The 20,148-nt window shown below is 42.4% G+C and overlaps 1 protein-coding gene across 3 annotated transcripts in view; it reads right to left on the bottom strand.

Moving 5' to 3' along the window:
• rhobtb2a (Rho related BTB domain containing 2a) overlaps nt 1-20,148 on the bottom strand; it is a 46,871-nt gene that overhangs the window by 21,415 nt on the left and 5,308 nt on the right. For 2 of the 3 annotated variants that reach the window (XM_067413028.1, XM_067413029.1), the window contains exons 2-7: nt 14,169-14,370; nt 13,875-13,978; nt 13,337-13,522; nt 9,971-10,923; nt 3,324-3,442; nt 2,881-3,031 (exon numbers count right to left, since the gene is read on the bottom strand). In XM_067413028.1, coding sequence (XP_067269129.1) covers nt 2,881-3,031; nt 3,324-3,442; nt 9,971-10,923; nt 13,337-13,522; nt 13,875-13,978; nt 14,169-14,370 — 1,715 coding nt within the window. Of the gene's footprint in view, nt 1-2,880; nt 3,032-3,323; nt 3,443-9,970; nt 10,924-13,336; nt 13,523-13,874; nt 14,023-14,168; nt 14,371-20,148 lie in introns of all 3 variants that reach the window. The other variant, XM_067413030.1, reaches the window with a different exon arrangement.

The following is a 20,148-nucleotide window of genomic DNA, read 5'->3' as shown; positions in this document are numbered from 1 at the left end:
CTATATTTAACACATTTTAAAGTAAAACTAGAAGCTGGACATTTAACTTTATAAAGTTTTAAATATGGATATGTTTCTTTATTAACACGCTGTAGTTGTGTGGAGCACTTTTATAATGGATGGATGCACTTTTTGGGGCTTCAAATTTTGGGCTGCCATTCACTGCCATTATAAAGCTTGGAAGAGCCAGGAATTTTTTTGTATAACTCCAATTAGTACGTCATAGGGTCATCTTTATTTTTGGGTAAACTATCCCTTTAACAAACTAAAAATTGAAAAATAACCCTAATGTCAATTTCAGCATTTACTATCACATTATTAAAATCAAAAGCTGTATCTTTCAACAATATAACACTATTTTACAGCATCCTTGTTACACGTTACATGCATTTACTACAGTAATATAACAGTAAATTATGCATAATAATTACATGTAATTACCCTAGAGTAAGTGCTGTACATGTTGGTAAATAATATGGTTACACTTTATTTCGATGGTCCACTTATTCTGTTAACTATAAGGAACTTTGCAACTACATGTCAGCTAACTCCCATTAGAGTAGCCTTTTAGTAGACTGTTAGGTTAGGGTAAATAAAGTTGACTTGTACTTATAGTCAGTAGAATGTCCAGAAGGAAACACAAAGAGCTAGGGGGTGAAGACGTTTGTCCAAATTTTTCTTATTTTGTTTAAATATAATTTTCTTCATTTAGTACTGCCCTTCAGAAGTAACAGAAGATACTTACAAGTTTCCTGGAAGACAAATTAAGTACAATTTACATTGATATTCGAATTCAAAAAGTTTTCATCCCTTGCTCTTAAAGGTACAGTGTGTGAATTTTAGCGACATCTATTGGTGAGTTTATGAATTGCAACTGCCAAATGCTCGCCCCTCCCTTTCAAAGCATGTAGAGATGCTACGGTGGCCGACACCGGACAAAAATGTTGTCATCCGAAAAGAGCAGAGTGTATAGCGCTCTATGGAGAAGATTGTCCGTTTTGGGCTACTGTAGAAACATGACCACACAAAATGATGACTTCACTGTAAGAGGACCCGTGGTGTATGAAGATAGAAATGGATCATTAACAATAAAAAACATTATGTAAGGTCTTTATACATCACTAGAAACATAGTTGTGTATATTATATTGCATTTCTGTCAATACTCATCATAAATACTACACACTGAACCTTTAATGCATTTCCTTCTGGAGCATCATTGCGTTTTTGAAACTTTTTTAATAGTGTTTGAGTCCCTTAATCATCCTCAGTTTGATCTCAAAATCATACAGTCACTGCTGGAAAGGGTTCAATTATGCAAAATAAGCTGGAAAAATGAGTTTTCAGGACCTGGAGGATTTTTCTGAAGAACGTTGATCAGTTTGACTGCTCAGGACAAACAAGGGACTCAAGAACATAACACACACAGCTCAAAATATCAAAATACACACACAGCTATGGATCTTCCAGGGGACAACACATAGTATTAAGAATCAAGGGTTCAGTAACTTTTGAATGGGATTATTTTATTAAATTCAGCTATTTTTTGTCTTGTGGACTATATGTATTGTATGGTGCTCTGTGCGTTTTGACCGCAGGATCTGGGGTATAATTGAAGATCCGGGCAAAAAATCCCCTTGAAATGGCCCTGCTTGTGAGGTAATACTTTTTTAAAGTTCAGGAACTTTGGGGTTTGGGACTTATGGGTCCTGCACACTGTGCGATTTTTCAAAATCCTTTGCGAATGTCCCTTGTCAGACTGTACGAACATGATCGCCATGTCACACTGTAAGATCTCAGTTGACATTAATGTCAGACTGCACGATAGTGAAGGCGCGCTAAAAACGGACGCGCGCAAGAAAACTCACCCGGAGTTTTATATCATCAATGAATGACGCGTTCAGTGACGGTGAGCTGACTGTCGTCGTAGGAGAAGTCACACTGCAGGATTGTGTGCCAAATCTTCTGACACTGCCAGAATTTCGTCTGAGGTAAAATTTGATCGCAGCGCTCATTAATCGGCTGCCGGTGAACATATCAAACTAACAACCAAAGACGTCAGATTTTAGCCTAGGATCAGAGGAATCTTTTAGGATTTGCTAAATTTGTCTCAGACGGCCAAGTCGTGGCCAAAATCGCACAGTGTGCACCTGGCTTTAGGCGCTGAACATGCTGATTGGTTGAGTTGATGCATTGTTTGCTACTCAAATCAACAATGAAGTTAACAAAATATGACCGATGGACAGACGACGAGGTTCAGGCTTTATTTGGTGCATTTGCGGAAGACGATATCCAGTGGGAACTGGAAAGTCACACGCAGTCCTACGTCACCGGACTAATCTTCATAGTACTTTAGACCGCGATGGAAACACAGACAGCAGCAGGTCAGGGGGAAAAAGCTCCTGGGTCAAATCGTTACGGGTAATTTCGGTGGAAACAGGGCTTTATTCAGGACAGTACTAAATAAAAAAATGACATGCATTTTGTTTGATCCCTCTTATTTTGTTCAAATTATTCACACTTTCACAGATTCTGAAAGGTGTTCACAAACCTTCAAACAGCACTGTAGTCTACATGTAGTTATTTTTAGTTAGAATGTCTAAAATAGACCATCGAAATAAAGTGTAACCGTTCATATTAATCAGCACTGGAACAAAAACACCTAAAATAAATTGTAACCATATTATTTAATGAACCAGAGCTAATATGAACTAACAGTGAACAATTTATTTTATTAACTACTGTTAACAAATTAACACATTAACAAATGTTTTAATGTAAAAAATGCCTTTAACAGGTGATTTGTTCCTGTGGAGATCAGACTCAGATTGTTATGCGCATTATCACCAAGATCAGCGTGTATGTGGGTTTATTTGTGTACCTGTCAGCGCAACCAGGTGGGGCAGACAGAGACGGTTTGCAAGTACAATGAGTTCCATGGAATCCAGATCTGAGCGAGAGCAGAAGCGGCCAGTATAGAGATACTCCAGCACAGCACGCATGCAGCTCCGCGTCGTGTTAGGAAACAGCACCTGACAAAACACAGCAACAATCTCAAAGGCTCTTTTCAAAGGCTCTAAACTGAGGTAAAGTAACACGCAAGAGTGATATGATAGGAATCAGCTGTGTGTTCATCAGTAAAGTCCAACTAGAATCTTTCTGTAGATCATTTATGTTTGCTAGCATTCTGACATACATTGGTGTCCAAAAGTCTCAACATGAGCACTCCATCTTATCGATGTCTAAGTATTTGTTTAGTCCTGCATTTGCTTAATTGACAGCAGCAATCGAGCTGCATGAAATCATCAAGTTTATGTTCTTTACCTCTTTTGTACAACTCTCCACAAATGGCCCACCAAACATGGCTGACATCCAATCACAGCTTGAGATGAGCAGTGGTTTATGGGCCATAATGGTGCCATCATCCAGCCTGAACACCACATCTGTAGCACAAGACAGGAGACCTTATGTAGCTTTTCAAATCACTATTATAATTACATATATAGTATCATCTAGTAAACTAAAAATGTGACCAATATTCTATTTGGCCAAATCATCTTAAAAGGCAATTTGTGACAGCGGCTCGATATTACACTCCAGTAAATTGCAATCATAGTGCTAGAGTCAAGTATAACTAAATAGAAATGCTCAGTGTTTATGATAAAAGAGGGAAAAGCTCGGTCAGCATTACAAGACAGCTTGATGTCCTTCAAACCCTGAGAGTGCTGAAAAACACAATATGTCCACACCGGTTATCACTAGCAGAAGAGCGCTGATTATGAAACCGAAAGCCAGCTGACAAAATATGGGGTCTTGTTTTTTCTCTATGGGGGTGAAAAATTAAGCTGAAGTAGAGGGGAAAATAGCTTAAAGGGACATTCTGCTTGAGCCCATCTCACAAATTTGCTTTGGTTATATGAAAAAAAATACCGCTTGACCTTCCGCTGGGATGGACACTGTGCACCCAATGTGTGCAGATACCAAAAAACGCAGAACTTTGCTTTTTAATATGCAGCTGACAGTATTGTCCTACATGACACAGGAAGGTTGGGGTGATAAATAGGGACATTTGCAAGAAAAAGGCAAAGGGATGGCAAAACTAGTCGATGGGTTGTCTGAATGCTGTGCACATTTACAAGCTAAAAATGCTAATCACAGTCCTCACAAACAAACAGACCTACAGATTATTAGGACTGTGTGATATTGAATTAAATAATTGCGATCATTTAGCTGGTGATATAAAATTTAAAGGGTTAGTTCACCCAAAATTGACAATTGTGTCTTTAATTCCTCCCTCTCATGTCGTTCGACACGCGTCAGACCTTCATCTTTGGAACACAAATGAAGATATTTCTGATGAAATCCGAAAGCTCTCCGACCCCTCCATAGACAACAATTTAATGAACACTTTCAATGTCCAGAAAGATAGAGAAGACATTGTTAAAATAGTCCATGTGACTCCAGTGGTTCAACCTTGATGTCATGAGGCGGCGAGAAACTTATTGTGTGCAAAAACAAACTAAAATTATGACTTTATTCAACTGTTTCTTCTCTGCTATTCATTTGCAACCTGATCTCACAGAATTCCGTGAAATGAGCACGTCCCTTTAACTAAAAATCTGTGGTAGCAGAAAATTCTGTGATGGGTCCACGGAAGTGATGCCAATGTAAGTCAATGACAGACACACATGGATTCCCACAACTTATTCGTCAGTTTGATTGATCAATACGCTGATTCATGACCGTTTGAATCTTTATTTGAGGTTTGAAAACAAACGCGGACGAGAAGACAATGCTGAATAAAGTCATAGTTTTTGCTATTTTTGGACCAGAATGTATTTTCAATGCTTCAAGATATTCTAATATATGGACTACTTTGATGATGTTTTTATTCCCTTTCTGGACAGGGACAGTATAGTGTGCCTACACTTATATACGCTCTCAGACTAAATATAAAATACGGGTGTGGAACGATATTAGGGTAGAGTAGGGTAGACATTAATAGAGTCATTAATGACATAAATTTCATTTTTGGGTGAACTAACCCTTTAATACTTTTATACAGTTGTTGATCAGTTTTTGCAGTAAATACCTGTGACTGTACTTTTATTTGCCTGTTATGTGTTTTATATTGTTGAGAGCGGGTAGGTTTAGGGTAGGAGTGGAGTTAGTTGCTCCAAAATATAAAAGTAGTAGTGGGATGTGTCTTTAGGTGTTTAGTTAGGACAGCTCAGCTGTCCAAGGAGCTCGCGCCCCCCTGTGTGATTCCCCACGAAGCAGCGGATGAGTGTGGTGCGAGACTAGAGTAACACGGTGACCAGTGCAGTTAGATCGATGTGTAGTGTATTTCTGTGCTCTCAGAAAAATAAAGCATCTTAAAAGGCGGCAAGACGACTCCTTGTCTTTACATGCCACCATCACACTAAACAACGCAAAAAAATAGGGAGTTAACCCCAGGAGGAAAACGTCCGGCCCTGAAGAAGACAGATCTCCCCTGTATCTCCCAACCATGGTTAGGAGAAGCAGGAAAGGTTAGCACTGGTGAAACTGGTGGGCATTGAAAATAAAAGGACAATATAGTAAAGCTGAGTAACTGTAATGCAACTGTAATAGTGGCGGTGCTAAGCTACACAACATGGCGGCCGCACGCTATCCCTCCGATGTTTACGGACGGGAAACTAACTACTCAAACCCGTTCATGTCGCTAACAAATGTTGAGGGCAACAGTCAAGATCCTGTGAAAGCTTATGAATGTAAGGCTGAGAGAGAACCCGAACATTATAACCCATTCCTGTGAGATGAAAGTTGCACTAACACACTTGCTAATGGCTAAGATCTGCTCGCACCGTTCAGGAGCCCCGCCTTTTTTCCGCCCACCAATCCCTTTAGCAGAGGCAACAGTCAAAGCCACGGCTCCGCGGGAAAGTCAGATGTTCACATTTTTACATACTCTGCTTCAGACATGCCAATAAAGAGGCACTATGAAGTCACAAATCCCTTTGCCAATGCTCACATGTGAAACTTTGTACATAGCACACCAGCTATATCCCAACCTGAAGCCTGCATGCTGCCCATGCCCTATTCTTTTACTAATCCAGACATGACTGTAAAACATGGACATGCCCCATTGTGCCAGCCCTGTCCCTTAACACAGGGGAGCCACTTTGCGCCCCGACCGCCTCCTCTTTCGGACAGTGATGAGGAATATAACCCCAAAGAGAGAGTCCCCACTCTACGTCCTGGCCAGTACGACAGCAGCACACCGTGGAGAGAGTTTCTGCACAGGTTTGAGAGATGCGCAGAGGCGAATCACTGGTCAGGCAAAACAATGGCCATTCAGCTGAAATTCTGCCTCACCGAAGCTGCGGGTGCCATCGTTCACAGAAACACTCATTCATCTAGATGGGACTACCGCCGCCTGCTGGAGGAACTTGAAACTGCTTATGGCCCCAGATCATGCGGCAGCTGTAGCAGTAGAGCTGAGACAGAGAGTGCGTAAAGCTGGTGAGGCACTTCATGTGTTCAGAGATGACATTTATGGAAAAGTAGCTATAGCTTATGGTGATTGGTCAGAGGCTGAACAAGACGCTATAGCATGTTCACGAATGGCCTGGGTGATGCAGAGCTAGTTCAAAGACTGTTAGAAAAACGTCCATTCACACTAGCCAAAGCTTATGAGATAGCCCACCACCATGACACCACTAAGAGATCTGCTTCCTATGTCACCAGCATCATGCAGCCAGTGGCCCGCAATTTAAATGAACGCAGGCCCCGGGCCGCTGTTGTCAGAGAAAGAGATAGCGAGGAAACTGTGATTACCGCTACTTCTGTAGTTAGCCCAGCACCCAGTCACTTTGGCCCACACACATCGGCAAAACCACTAAAGCAGCACAAGAACTTAAAAAAAGGTGACATTCGGTGCTATAACTGTAGTGGTTGGGGACACAAATATAGGCAGTGCCTGTCTCCTTAAAGAAATACAAAGGCTTTCAAGCGTTCAAGCGCTGCCAAGGAAAGCCCGCTGACCGCTGTGTTCCACCTCAAAGGCCAGAATCGGGAAATGAACATTCACTTGCGTATATCTGAGCTGGAGGTCTGTGCAGTCTTAGACAGTGGAGCGAGGAGGAGCATGCTGCCCCTTCACCAATACAACGCCATCCACCAAGACGTGAGACTGCCGCTTCAGTCATCCATCGTAGAAACTTTGCTCGGGGTGGGACCAGGAGATGTGCCAGTGCTTGGTGAGGTCAAGATACTGGTCAGTATCAACAACCGTCAAGTTGAAGTGGACTTTCTTGTAGAGGACATAGAATGCAATTAATTGCTGCTTGGCCATCCTTTCCTCACCCAAGCAGAGGCCCGCCTTGATTTCGGTAAGCACCGCATAATTTGGAGAGGAAGTGCCCTACTTTCACCCAGAGGCTGTTCCGAAATGACACGCTGTCAGAGTAGCCAGAACTATTGTAGTTAAAGCGCGACAGGAGTACCTAGTCAAGGGCAACGCATACTTTTGCAGAGAAGCCCAGGGAGACATGATGCTTACTCCCATGCCAGGCTTCGTTGAAAAGCACAAAATACTCATCGCCAGAGCCCTAGTCAATGCACAGCCCACCAACATCATTCCTTTACGCCTCTTTAACCCTGGCAATAAGGCTGTGACTATTAAAGAAGGAGCCATTGCAGGCCTTCCACTGACTTTAATGATAATGAAAAACTTGTTTTTCTAGAACTATCTAACTTGTTGTGTGCCTACGAAAGCGTCTTTTACAGGGGACCTGGTGATCTGGGCCGGACCAGTCTCGTCCAGCATGACATTATAACCCGGCCGGGACCTCCAGTGAAGCAGCCTCCTCGTCGTATGGCTGGGGAGAAGCAGCGGAGCGCAGAGCAGCAGATTAGTGAAAGTATCCAAAACGGCATCGCCACACGCAGCCACAGCAGTTGGGCATCACCGATTGTTATGGTGCGTAAAAAGGATGGAACTTATCGCCTTAGTATAGATTACAGAGTGCTTAACAACCACACCATCACAGACGCTTATGGACCCCGTCCTTGCCGGCATGCAGTGGGAGACCTGCCTCGTTTATCTGGACGCCATCATCGTGCTGGCTAAGGATGTGCCTGAGATGCTGCAGTGACTAAGCCAAGTGTTCCAGAGACTTGATCTTAAACTGAAACCAGCCAAATGCTGCCTGTTCCGCCGTCAAGTTGCCTACCTAGGTCACATTGTGTCTGAGCACGGTGTGGCCACTGACCCTAATAAAGTCAGCAAGGTCCAAGCTTGGCCCACTCCCACCTCAGTCCAAGAGGTCAGACGTTTCATTAGCCTCGCCTCTTACTACCGCAGGTTTGTGAAAGACTTTGCCTCCATTGCCGAACCCTTACATAACCTGACGAAAAAGAATGCACACTTCCAGTGGCACGTGGAACACCAAGCCGCTTTTGACACGCTCAAGCACCGCCTCACCACAGCCCCTGTCTTGGGCAATCCACTGGACCATGGTGAAATGATCCTGGACACCGATGCCAGCGACACAGGTATCGGTGCTGTCCTGTCGCAAATGCAGGGTGGCACAGAACGTGTTTTGGCATATGGTAGCTGCAAATTAGGCAAAGCTGAATAGAACTATTGCACTACGAGGCGGGAGCTACTAGCCATTGTCGTTTTCACATCGCATTTTCGGCAGTACCTACTTGGGAGGTCTTTCAAGGTACAAACCGACCACAGCAGTCTGCGCTGGCTCATGCGCTGGACATTATCGGCCCACTTAATGAGACGTAACGTAAAAACAGTTATATACTCGTAATACAGGAGTATTTCACGAAATGGACTGAAGCATTCACAATCTCGGATGAAGGGTGGTACCTCGTCAAAAGAACACGTCATGTCAAAAACAAAGTGAAAAAGTTCCTTCCCTTCTACCGCAGCTGTAAGGCCCTGAATAACACCTGGGTCCTGGACCAATCTCAGAGCTGGATGCCTTCTGAGGTCCTGCCACCCGCTGTGTACGAGCACCCAGCAGACCAGGAGGATCTCGGTTTACACAGCTTACACAGAAATACTGTTGGTGATACTGTTGGGGACTGTTGGTGACTGTTGGATTCTCATCCATGTTGAGAATCATCCATAAAAGAGTAAGCTACATTTTTAATTAGCAGGGTATAAGGTGGAATAACATTCATAGCAAAATACTCACTACTCACTACTCTTGAGTACTTTTAAAAGGGCTACGTTTTACTCCTACTTTGAGCAGTATTTAGGACAGGTACTTTTACTCTACTTGAACTACATTTTTTGACAAGTAACAGTACTTTTACTTGAGTATGCTTTTCAGTACTCTTTCCACCACTGATAATGCATATAGTTCATGTAAGCTAGTTAATACATCCTTGTTAACAAATGGGACTTGCAAAAATGTTAAATAAATGAAATACATATATGTTTCTAGGTTATAGCTAAATAAGAAACATGAGAAAACATTTGACCTGTAATGTTTTAATGTTTAAATAATTTTCTGTAGAAATTGTTCTGGAGAACTTCTCATTTTAATATAATCATATTTATACAATTTGAGGGTGAGGGTTTTTTTGTACTACAGTTCAGAGTGTTATGTAAGTTTTTTATCCAGTATCCATTTTCAAAACATAATCGGTTATCAGCACGGCCCAACCTAGTTATCGGTAAAAATCCACTATTAGTTGACCTCTAGCTTACACTGTCATATACAATAAAAGAGCCTGCAAAGTGACAGGAAGTAAAAATACACAAAAAAACCTGCCTAGCATACACACTTGCGCTCAGGAGTAAGGTTGTACTGTTAATTTAATGTTAAACAATAATGGCAAACTATATAAGCCCACATATATAGCCGCACTTATTAACCAAGAAGTTGCTTTTTGGATGACTAGACTATTGTTCAGGCCCATTCCTATTAACTGCCAAACATACATACAGTTCACATGCCTCTCACCAGAGAAGGTCCCCTTGGCCAGACATTCTTTCACTCGATTTGTGCGTCTCACGTGAAAGGCCTTGGTGATCTCCTGATTCATGAAGGCCTCATCGTTCAGTATGTTAGCCACCATCATACGCAGGTCAAACACTTCCAGCAGCTCTGCGATGTGAGCCACCTGCATCAGCTCTTTCTCCCGCTCATCTAGTTTACCGGTGTACAGGTACCGTAACACGGATCGGAAGGGACCGGGTTGCATTGAAGGGTCCATGTGCACAACAGTCATTTTTCTAGGGTTGAAGGTGGCAGGGTCATCCACCAACTCTTCTTGGATGCTAATGAAAGCACGACTCAAGGCAGGGATCAGACGACCACGGCGATCTCCGTCGCCTTTTAGAGTTCCATCACTTGTGCAAGCACGCAAGTTTGCTCTATCTCCATCGCCGCTACTTTCACAAACGTCAAAACTAGCTGCCCGCATCAGCAAATCGCGGCCAGAAAGTGGTGGTCCACGGGGTTTTTCTCGATCCCGTTCGGTCCCCTCAGAACCACGAAGTTCAGTCAAGAAGAGATCGTAGAACTTGGAGGAGGATGTGGCAAGGTAAATGCGATGTGCGAAGATCCTCTGCCGTTCCTGGAGGACTAAGATGACGTCAGCACAGAGCGGGTCCTCCAACAGGCGGCTAGGGTGCTCTTCTATGTTACTGGGAGGGGCGGGAACTGTGATAATGGGTGGAGGGGGTTTAGGGGGAAGGAAGGGTTCTTGGAGTAGAGGCCTTTGAACGTTACGTAAATGTGACTTCCAGAACTGTAGATGACGGCGGGAAATGAGGGCTGCACGGATGGCATTGTCGAAAACGTCCTTAACCCCAAACTGAGCAACTATGCTGGTCTCATAGTAAGGGATGCCTAGTTCTTTAGCCACCTCACGGCCTTTCTCTGGCGGCAATATCTCATTGGATTTGATGGGTCTGAAACAAAAAATAGAGTTGTATCATCATACTAAAGAACTAGCAGTCCCCCAAATTAAAGTTCTGTCACAATTTACCACCCTCATGTCATTCCAAACTGTGACAAAACCAAAAGACTTACTCTTTACTGTACAATGAAAATGAATAGGTTAGGAATGATCAAAACTGCTCCTGCTCCAAAACAGCTGCATGAATGTTACTAGTGGCTATCCGAAAGCATAGACACGAAGACAACTAGGCACATCCGAATGCAATTTTGTGTCACATCCTGTCTGCTGAAATACCTTAATCTAATTGATTTTTGAAAGCAGCACAGATGCATCCTTCTTTGCATCTGAAATCTCAATATAGTTGCAGTTGGTAGTCAGTTTGTGTTAATGTATGCTTTTGGATAGTTTTTTAAACTTTTGACTTCATTTCTAGCAAGAAATTAATATTGTTGTAATTAAATATTCACTCAGTTATCATCAAAGCACTTTCTATTTTGTTGTAGATCATTAGATCATTATGCAGCCTTTAGAAGCCTGTCCGAAATCAGGCTTTTGAGGTAGCCTACATTCATGTGTCAATGCTGCCTGCAAATTCATTGTCTGATAGGGCAGAGAGGCTATACGTCATCTGTCTTAGCTTTAAGACATAGCCAGCTTAGGCAGATGACGTATAGTCTCGCTGCCCTATCAGGCAATGACACAGCAGGCAGCATTGGTGCATGAAGGTACTTCACAAAACTGATTTCAGACAGGCATCTGAGGCAGCATAACGGTTTAATGATTTATAGCAAAATATAGAAGCTTTAGTGATAGCCAAGCAATCAACAACTACAAATATCTCGCTAGAAATTACATCAAATGTGATCAAAGTTGGTGAAAAAAGTACATTTACACACAAACCAATTGCAACTTACACAAAAGATATATCTATGCTGCCTTCAACAATCAATCAGATGAATGTATCTTAGTGGACAGGATGTGACACGATTACTGGTTTTTGACGTGCCTTGTCACCTCCCTACCTCTGTATCCTACCCACATAGGCAGCTTTTGTCATCTTTTGGACCCAGCCAGTGAGTCTTAAGGTTTTGATTTGCTGGTTCAGGTGTGAACTCTGCAGGAAAGTTTCCCCTCCAGGAGCAATAATAGACATCCCTTGCAGTCAAATATTACAAGGTAGCACCCTAGCATTATTCCATACAGCTCATGGACAGTATTTTGAAGTAATCTAATAGTGTTGCATGAGGAAAAGATTGCAATTTAAGTCATTATTCAATGAAATTCTTCCCCTCCAGCGCATGCTCTCAAACTTTCACGTTCACTTGAATACACAATGAGTCAAGATGCATCGCACAAGTTCAGAACAACATAAGGGTGAGTATATGGTGTTTTTTTTAGTGAGCAACTACAAAATATTGTTACAGAAATGGTAGTCTGTAGAACTGATAGGAACATATATTTGAAACTGAGGTGTCCGGTCCTGCTCCTGGAAGGCCACTGTCCTACAGAGTTTGCTCCAGCCCTAATTAAACACACCCAAAGTCATTTTCAAGGAAAGTCTGTTCACTCAGCAGACATATTTGTAAAGCCTATCTGTTTGAATAGGGGAATCCTGAAATCTCAAAAACTGCTTGCAGAACTCATAATGAAATAACATATTTCAAAATCATGAATTGTCCCATAAATTAATTGGAAAAATGAATTGTCCCATAAATGTTGTTTCTTATGCTCATATGCACTAAAAAGGATATTTTCCAGGCACAGCTAATGTGCAGTCCTAAGTGCGAGTCTCAGGATTATATGGGAACCGGAGCTTCTAATGGCAGCTGCAGTGACACAATGACTTTATCAATCAGTAATTGGCTCTTTTATTTAAAAGGTGGAAAATATTCCACAATATTGCAAACTGCGGTTTCTCCCATTCATTGGTAATAGGAGTGAGTCTTTGTATATCTATAGTCTTTGACACACCTGAGCCAGCTTATCAAGGTTTTTCAGGCAGGTGTGCCTGATTGGACACCCCTGTGCTGCATCCCAATTCGCCTGCTTATACTACGTCCTAAAAGTATGTACTCTTTTTGTAAAGAAAAAGTATATACTTTTGAGTGTGTAGCAGAAAATTATGCAAGCTTCAGGACATACTACTAATAAAAAAATAAAAAATAAAAAATAGTTTTACCCTTCTGCTGACTAGTGTCGTGCACCTCCTAACCCATTCACACACACATAGATGATTCAACTATCGGTCGACCATAGAGAGATTCGACAATTCTGATTCGAATGTCTAAATCCTTAGTCGAGGACAGCCCTACTATTTAGTATGGATAGTATGCGAATTGGGACGCAGGGTTGGTTTACAACATACAACATAACATTTCTAGCATTGATTGCTACCAACAGTTGCAATTGCCATGGTAATTTACCTGGCCAGTGGGCGGCGAGCTCTGTTCACTGCCTCCAAGTCAGCGTACCGCAGGTCTAGCTGGCAGCCCACTAGGATTACAGGAGCTCTGGGACAGAAATGCTTGATCTCAGGGTACCACATCGTCCTCACATGGTGGAGTGAGTTTGGATTTGCAATGGAGAAACACAACACCACTACATCAGACCTGTTTGCAAACCAGAGACAACTCATTAACTTATACAGCTTAACATTTTTTAGGTAGCTGGATCACCTTTTATTCGGGTCACCTTTGACTTCTTAGTGAGAGCAAAGTTGAATATGATACAGTTCTGTAGAATGTGACAATTTCACACATTTGTGGTAAAAAAATGAATGTTTTAACAGAGGTTCTGTTGTAAAAGCGTTATTTTTTATATTCCACATAGTCCGTTTGTCTAGAATTCTCACAAAATATGTATAACATGCAAATAAAACTAACAACAATTAATATCCCTAATAATTTATAAATTAGTATACTTCGTTTAGCATGAAAGAGAGAGATAATGATCCAAGTTCACCTGCCATACGCAAATCTGCGGTCTTTGTGATGGTCACCAAAAGTGTCCCAGAGACGCAAGGACACACTGACATCATCCACCACATCCCTGGACCTTTCTAGAACCTGGTTAGAAAGACACACCTATCATCACATGCATGGAGATTCACCTGAGAAACGGCATACAACGCATTTTTTTATATTTTATCAGATAATTGATAAGGTATACGATAGATTATAGTAGCATCCATCACATGTTTTTCATCAACATCCCATTCTTTGAATTAATAAGAATATGGCATTAGGCATTCCTCACCTCCTGGCAGACTCTGTACTGATCTATTGCCCAGACGGTGGGCACATGTGTAGCAAGTAGCTGGTACTGTGTAAGCGTCGCATTGCAGGCCCGGGCACAGATGAGCCGGGTCTTTCCAACTGCGTTGTCCCCAACCACCACACACTTGATAGTCTCGACATTTGGTCTCTCATAGTCCATGTCAGAATCCATAAAATGGTGCCTTCCACATACAAAAAAAATATATATATATATATATATTAATTAAAAAATACAAACTTTTAAAATATTTATTTCAAAGGTTGCTAAATGTAGCATGTATGTTCTCTTTTTATTTTATTTCCCTGTTGTTTTCCTGTGTTCTCTAATTAGTTTCATTGGTCATTAATTAGTTCTACGCAGCTGTTCATATTCACTTTGATTTCTCCTTCTCTCCATTTAAAGGTAGGGTGTGCAATTTGTTTAATACAATTATTTGTTACACTGGTTGAAAATCTTAACATCCTGATAGCAATCAATAATAGAAGTGGTCTAAAAAAGAGACGGAACGTCATAGGCTGGTGACGTCATAGACCCGGAAACTATAAAGCAAGCCGGCAAACAAACGCTGTTTCCTTCTGTTGCCATCAACAAGCGCTCTGTGTCATTCGCCTGTCATTCTGTGTTTGTGTTTGTGAATGGTCACTCAGCCCAGGGTCTGTGGCAGGAACACCAGCATTCCAGTGGCACATAAATTGCCTGGAAATGTTGGCAGTTTTTTAGGCTCTGAAGCACTTCCTGCCACATCTCAGGGGCCATCATGTGCTGGTACGCACAGACAGCACATGGGTGTTCTCCAACATAAACCATCAGGGGGTTTAAGGTCCCGTCACTTATACAAGTTGGCGCGTCTTATCCTCCTCTGGGCTCAAGATAAATTGCTGTCAGTAAGGGCAATGTACATCCCAGGGAGCCAGAATGTGGAAGCAGACATTCTGCCGAGGCAGGGGCAGAGACCCGGGGAATCGAGACTCCACACCAAGGTGGTGGAGCTCCTCCGGGAGAAGATTGGTGGGGCGCAAGTGGACCTGTTTGCTACTCAAGAAAACACACATTGTCGTCTGTGGTTCTCCCTAGTGAATCCAGCTCCTCTTGGACTGAACGCTATGGTATAGGAGTGACCGAGGCTGCCTCTGTACACCTTCCCCCCAATTGCTCTGCTTCCGGGAGTTCTAGAGAGTATACAGGGACGGGGCCTGTCTTCTGTTAGTAGCCCCATTCTGGCTGGGCCGCGTATGGTTCTCAGATCTTGTGTCTCTCCTCGATGGCTCTCCACTGGAGATTCCGATCAGGAAGGACCTTCTCTCTCATGCGGGCGGTGTCTTCGTACACCCTCGCCCGGAGTTGTGGAAACTGTAGGCTTGACCTCTGAGGGGGCCCAGCTCATGAGTTCTGGTCTCTCAACTGAGGTTGATGAAACCATTCTACACTCTAGAGCTCCCTCCACGAGGAAACTTTACTCTCTAAAGTGGAGACTCTTTACCTTATGGTGTAGGGATCGCCTGTGGGATCCAATTAACTGCCCTGTGAGCGCGGTGCTGGAGTTCATGCAGGACAGATTCTCTGCTGGGTTAACCCCTCCTCACTAAAGGTGTGCCATAGCAGCTTACCATGCTTTGAGTGGGGTTACTCTAAGGTGACACCTACTAGTAACCTGTTTCCTTCGGGGCCTTTCCCTTCGAGCCGCTCAAGGAAGTTTCTTCGAAATTTCTCACTCTAAAGACGATATTTCTTTATGCCATATCTTCTCTAAAAAGAATCGGAGCTTTACAAGCTCTCTCCGTTGCACCCTCATGCTTAGAATTTGCCCCAGGCATGGCTAAGGCATTTCTCTCTCTGAGACCCAGGTATATTCCCTAGGTCCTCACTAAACCTGTGAGACCTATTGTACTCCAGGCCTTCTGTCCACCTCCATTAAATGTCGTCAGACCAGAAAAAACTAAAGCTGCTTTGTCCTGTTCACACACTAGACTCTTATGTCCACAGAGCTTCCCTGTGAAGGAAAACTGAACAATTGTTTGTGTGCTATGGACCACCCTCGAGAGGGGGTCCAGTCTTGAAACAGAGAATGAGCAAGTGGGTGGTCGAGGCTATCTAACTTGCTTATGTGGTTGCCGGACAACCTCCCCCCTTGGCTGTTCTTTCCCACTCCACTAGGAGTATGGCCGCCTCTCAGGCACTTTTAGCAGGGGCTTCCCTGCAAGACGTTTGTGATGCTTTGTTGTGATGTTGTGAATAAACGCTACTCCGGGGTCTCGGGTGCTCGACCTTTTAGTGTCATGCCACAGGCGGGCATCCAGTCTCGTCTTCAAATTACTTTAAAAAGGTAAACATAGTTTTACTAAACCTACAACCAATAAACCAAAATAATAGTAATATAAATAACAATAATGCCTAAACATTGTATTTATGTTGTGCAACTTAACTTTCTTACTTCAGCTCAGGCATGACATAAGCCTTTACTGTCTTCTGAAGGCTTTGTGGCTTAAATACTGGACAGGGTAAGAACAAGAGATGTGCGGATCAGCTCCAACTTCACCGAATCTGCTGTTAAAAACAAACCATCCACCAGTACCCGATCGTCACTTCAAATCCTCTGTGTTAAGCTCAATGTTATCGTCACATATTAGCTACACTGAAGTAGGTTGCTTTAAAAAACTTATTGGCGAAATTACATTTCTTAAAGGACAACCCTGGCAAATTTTTAAGTTTATCTTGATCATTATATCTTTGTGAGTACAGTCTATAGAAAAATAAATGAACCGGATTGGTCCTTGCAACACGGAGGTATTACAGTTAATGCCCAGAGCCCCCACTCAGCTAAAACGGGAATTACGTAAAGGGTGTCTTTGTGCCTCTTAAAAGACACAAAATGCAATTAAAATGTCTGTCCAACATGAACAGGTCCCTTACATGACAACAAGATGTGTTTAGCCACTTAGCCTGTTACCCGGGTGTGACGTGGGATGACACGATGCTAAGATGGCAACGGCCATCTTGTCTCTACTCTACGCTTCAAAACTTCTCTTTGGAATCCTATGGGTGACATCACAGACATTATGTCCATATTTTTTACAGTCTATGGGTAAGTTTAAGAGTAAAGTTATAGGGACAGGTGTGGTGGTATGGGTAAGTTTAAGGTCAAAGTTAGGGACAGGTGTGGTGGTATGGGTAAGTTTAAGGTTAAAGTTAGGGACAGGTGTGTTTGTATGGGTAAGTTTAAGGTTAAGGTTAGGGACAGGTGTGGTGGTATGGGTAAGTTTAAGGTCAAAGTTAGGGACAGGTAAGGTGGTATGGGTAAGTTTAAGGTCAAAGTTAGGGACAGGTGTGGTGGTATGGGTCAGTTTAAGGGTAAAGTTAGGGACAGGTGTGGTGGTGTGGGTCAGTTTAAGGGTAAAGTTAGGGACAGGTGTTGTGGTGTGGGTAAGTTTAAGGTTAAGGGACAGGTAAGGTGGTGTGGGTCAGTTTAAGGGTAAAGTTAGGGACAGGTGTGGTGGTGTGGGTCAGTTTAAGGGTAAAGTTAGGGACAGGTGTGGTGGTGTGGGTCAGTTTAAGGGTAAAGTTAGGGACAGATGTGGTGGTGTGGGTCAGTTTAAGGGTAAAGTTAGGGACAGGTGTGGTGGTGTGGGTCAGTTTAAGGGTAAAGTTAGGGACAGGTGTGGTGGTGTGGGTCAGTTTAAGGGTAAAGTTAGGGACAGGTGTGGAGGTGTGGGTCAGTTTAAGGGTAAAGTTAGGGACAGGTGTGGTGGTGTGGGTCAGTTTAAGGGTAAAGTTATGGACAGGTGTGCTGGTATGGGTAAGTTTAAAGGGAGGATGAATTGAGAAATCAACTTTCCCTTTTGATATATAAAAGGTAATGGTAATATAAGCATATCCTGTAAATTTCAGAGCTGAAAACTTCCTTTTTAGTCAAAGAAAAGCTTTTATAGACACCAGGCCCAGAAAACGATTGTGTGCTTTATCCTTACGTCATCATGCGACAAAACACCTCCTCTACAGCACGTCTAATTCAGTAGCCCGCCCACCGACTCATGGAGCTGGTCGGATCACTACCCAGTAGCAATAAACACATCGAAGAAGATAGCAATATATTGTGGAAGAACACAGTCGCTGCATAAGCTAATAATAGGAATGTGTGATGCTTCATTTATTTTAATGAAGTTCCAGCTCACGTGGGGAAGAACGTTTGTGTTTGTTTGCTTCATTTTACCGCTCAATCGTTTGTAAACAAGTCTCAAATGCTGGACTTGCAGACACAATGTTGTGCCTTCTATATAGGATCTGTCAGGAATGGTGTTAGTGGGTGGGATATATTTGGCAGCAAGTGAACATTTTGTCCTCAAAGCTGATGTACTAGAAGCAGGAAAAATGGGCAAGTGTAAGGATTTGAGCGAGTTTGACAAGCGCCAAATTATGACGACTGGATCAGATCATCTCCAAAGCTATAGCTCTTTGAGGGGTGTTCCCCATCTCCCGCGGTCAGTATCTATCAAAAGTGCTCCATGGAACAGTGGTGAACCAGCCACAGGGTAATGGGCAGCCAAGGCTCATTGATGCGCGTGGAGAGCGAAGGTGGGCCTGTTCGATCGGACGAGCTGCTGTAGCTCAAATTGCTCAAGAAGTTAATGCTGGTTATGATAGAAAGGTGTCAGAATACACAGTGCATCGCAGTTTGTTGCGTATGGGGCTGCATAGCTGCAGACCAGTCAGGGTGCCCATGCTGACCCCTGTCCACTGCCCAAAGGAGCCAATAGTGGGCATGTGAGCATCAGAACTGGACCACGGAGCAATGAAAAGGTGGCCTGGTCTGATGAATTACATTTTCTTTTACATCACATGGATGGCCGGGTGTATGTGTTACTTACCTGGGGAACACATGGCACCAGGGCCCAGTTTTTCAAAAGGTTTAATCCGGATAAAATTGATCCAGATTTAGTCATCCTTTTTGTGCGATCCGTGATCACATAATCCAGTTTACTTTTGGAGCCAGTTTTTTAAAGCAACATCGGATTGGATCAATCTGATCTGGATAGGAACTTTTCAGGATCACCAAATCTGGATAACCAGTGCTCAAACATGATAGGAAATCACAAAGTAGAACTATATGTAAAGAGCAACAAGTAGAATAGCCAGTGTGAGGTCAATATAAGTTTAATTTTATTTGAAATGAAAACACACACATTTAAAAAAACTAAAAACAAGAAAAATACCTAATGCTACCACAATAGTATATAAATATGTTTATAGAAATTATATAATCTTGAAAATATACAATTGATATCTTGAAAAACACAAATACAATTTTATCTTCATTCATTTAAATGGACAGCAATATATTTCATCTTGTCTGGCAACTAGAAAATATTTTTTATTGAGGTCTATAAAAGTTAAACATTTAATGATCTATAATTATTTTACAGATTTCTATGTATTCTAATTTAATAAAAAAGATACTGTCAGTACACCATAGTTAAACAAATTATCTAAATAAATACTTTTATTTCCATTCAACGGGATGGAAACTGATAGAAAGAAAATAGGTTTAAAAGGCCTTCAAACTACTTGAAAAAATGACTTTGTCAAGCCAACAAAGTTTTGTTTTTGGAAAAATGCAAATCTAATGTCAATCGGATCTTGTTGTTTAATTTTATTTTGTCGGATGCCAAATACACCGCCCGGCCAAAAACAAAGTTGTAAAGTTATGGTTATGTTTTGAGCATATTATATTTTTGGCAGCAGTTCTTCTAGCTCTAATTGATTGAGTGTGTAGCTTTTCAATTCTTAAACAACCATGTTGGAAGACGCATGAGTCCAGACCTTAAAATCATTGAAAGTCTTTGGGATGTGCTGGAGGGGACTTTACAGAGTGCTGGACTCTGCACACTGGACTCTGGACTCTGTTTTTTTTTTTTTTTTTTTGGGGGGGGGGGGGGGGGGGGGGGTTGCCAGGCAGTGTATATGA

The sequence above is a fragment of the Pseudorasbora parva genome, chromosome 13 (genome assembly GCF_024679245.1).
Source record: "Pseudorasbora parva isolate DD20220531a chromosome 13, ASM2467924v1, whole genome shotgun sequence".
Taxonomy (NCBI): domain Eukaryota; kingdom Metazoa; phylum Chordata; class Actinopteri; order Cypriniformes; family Gobionidae; genus Pseudorasbora; species Pseudorasbora parva.
The sequence above is the reverse complement of the archived record's forward strand: the minus strand, read 5'-3'. Positions and strand labels throughout refer to the sequence as shown.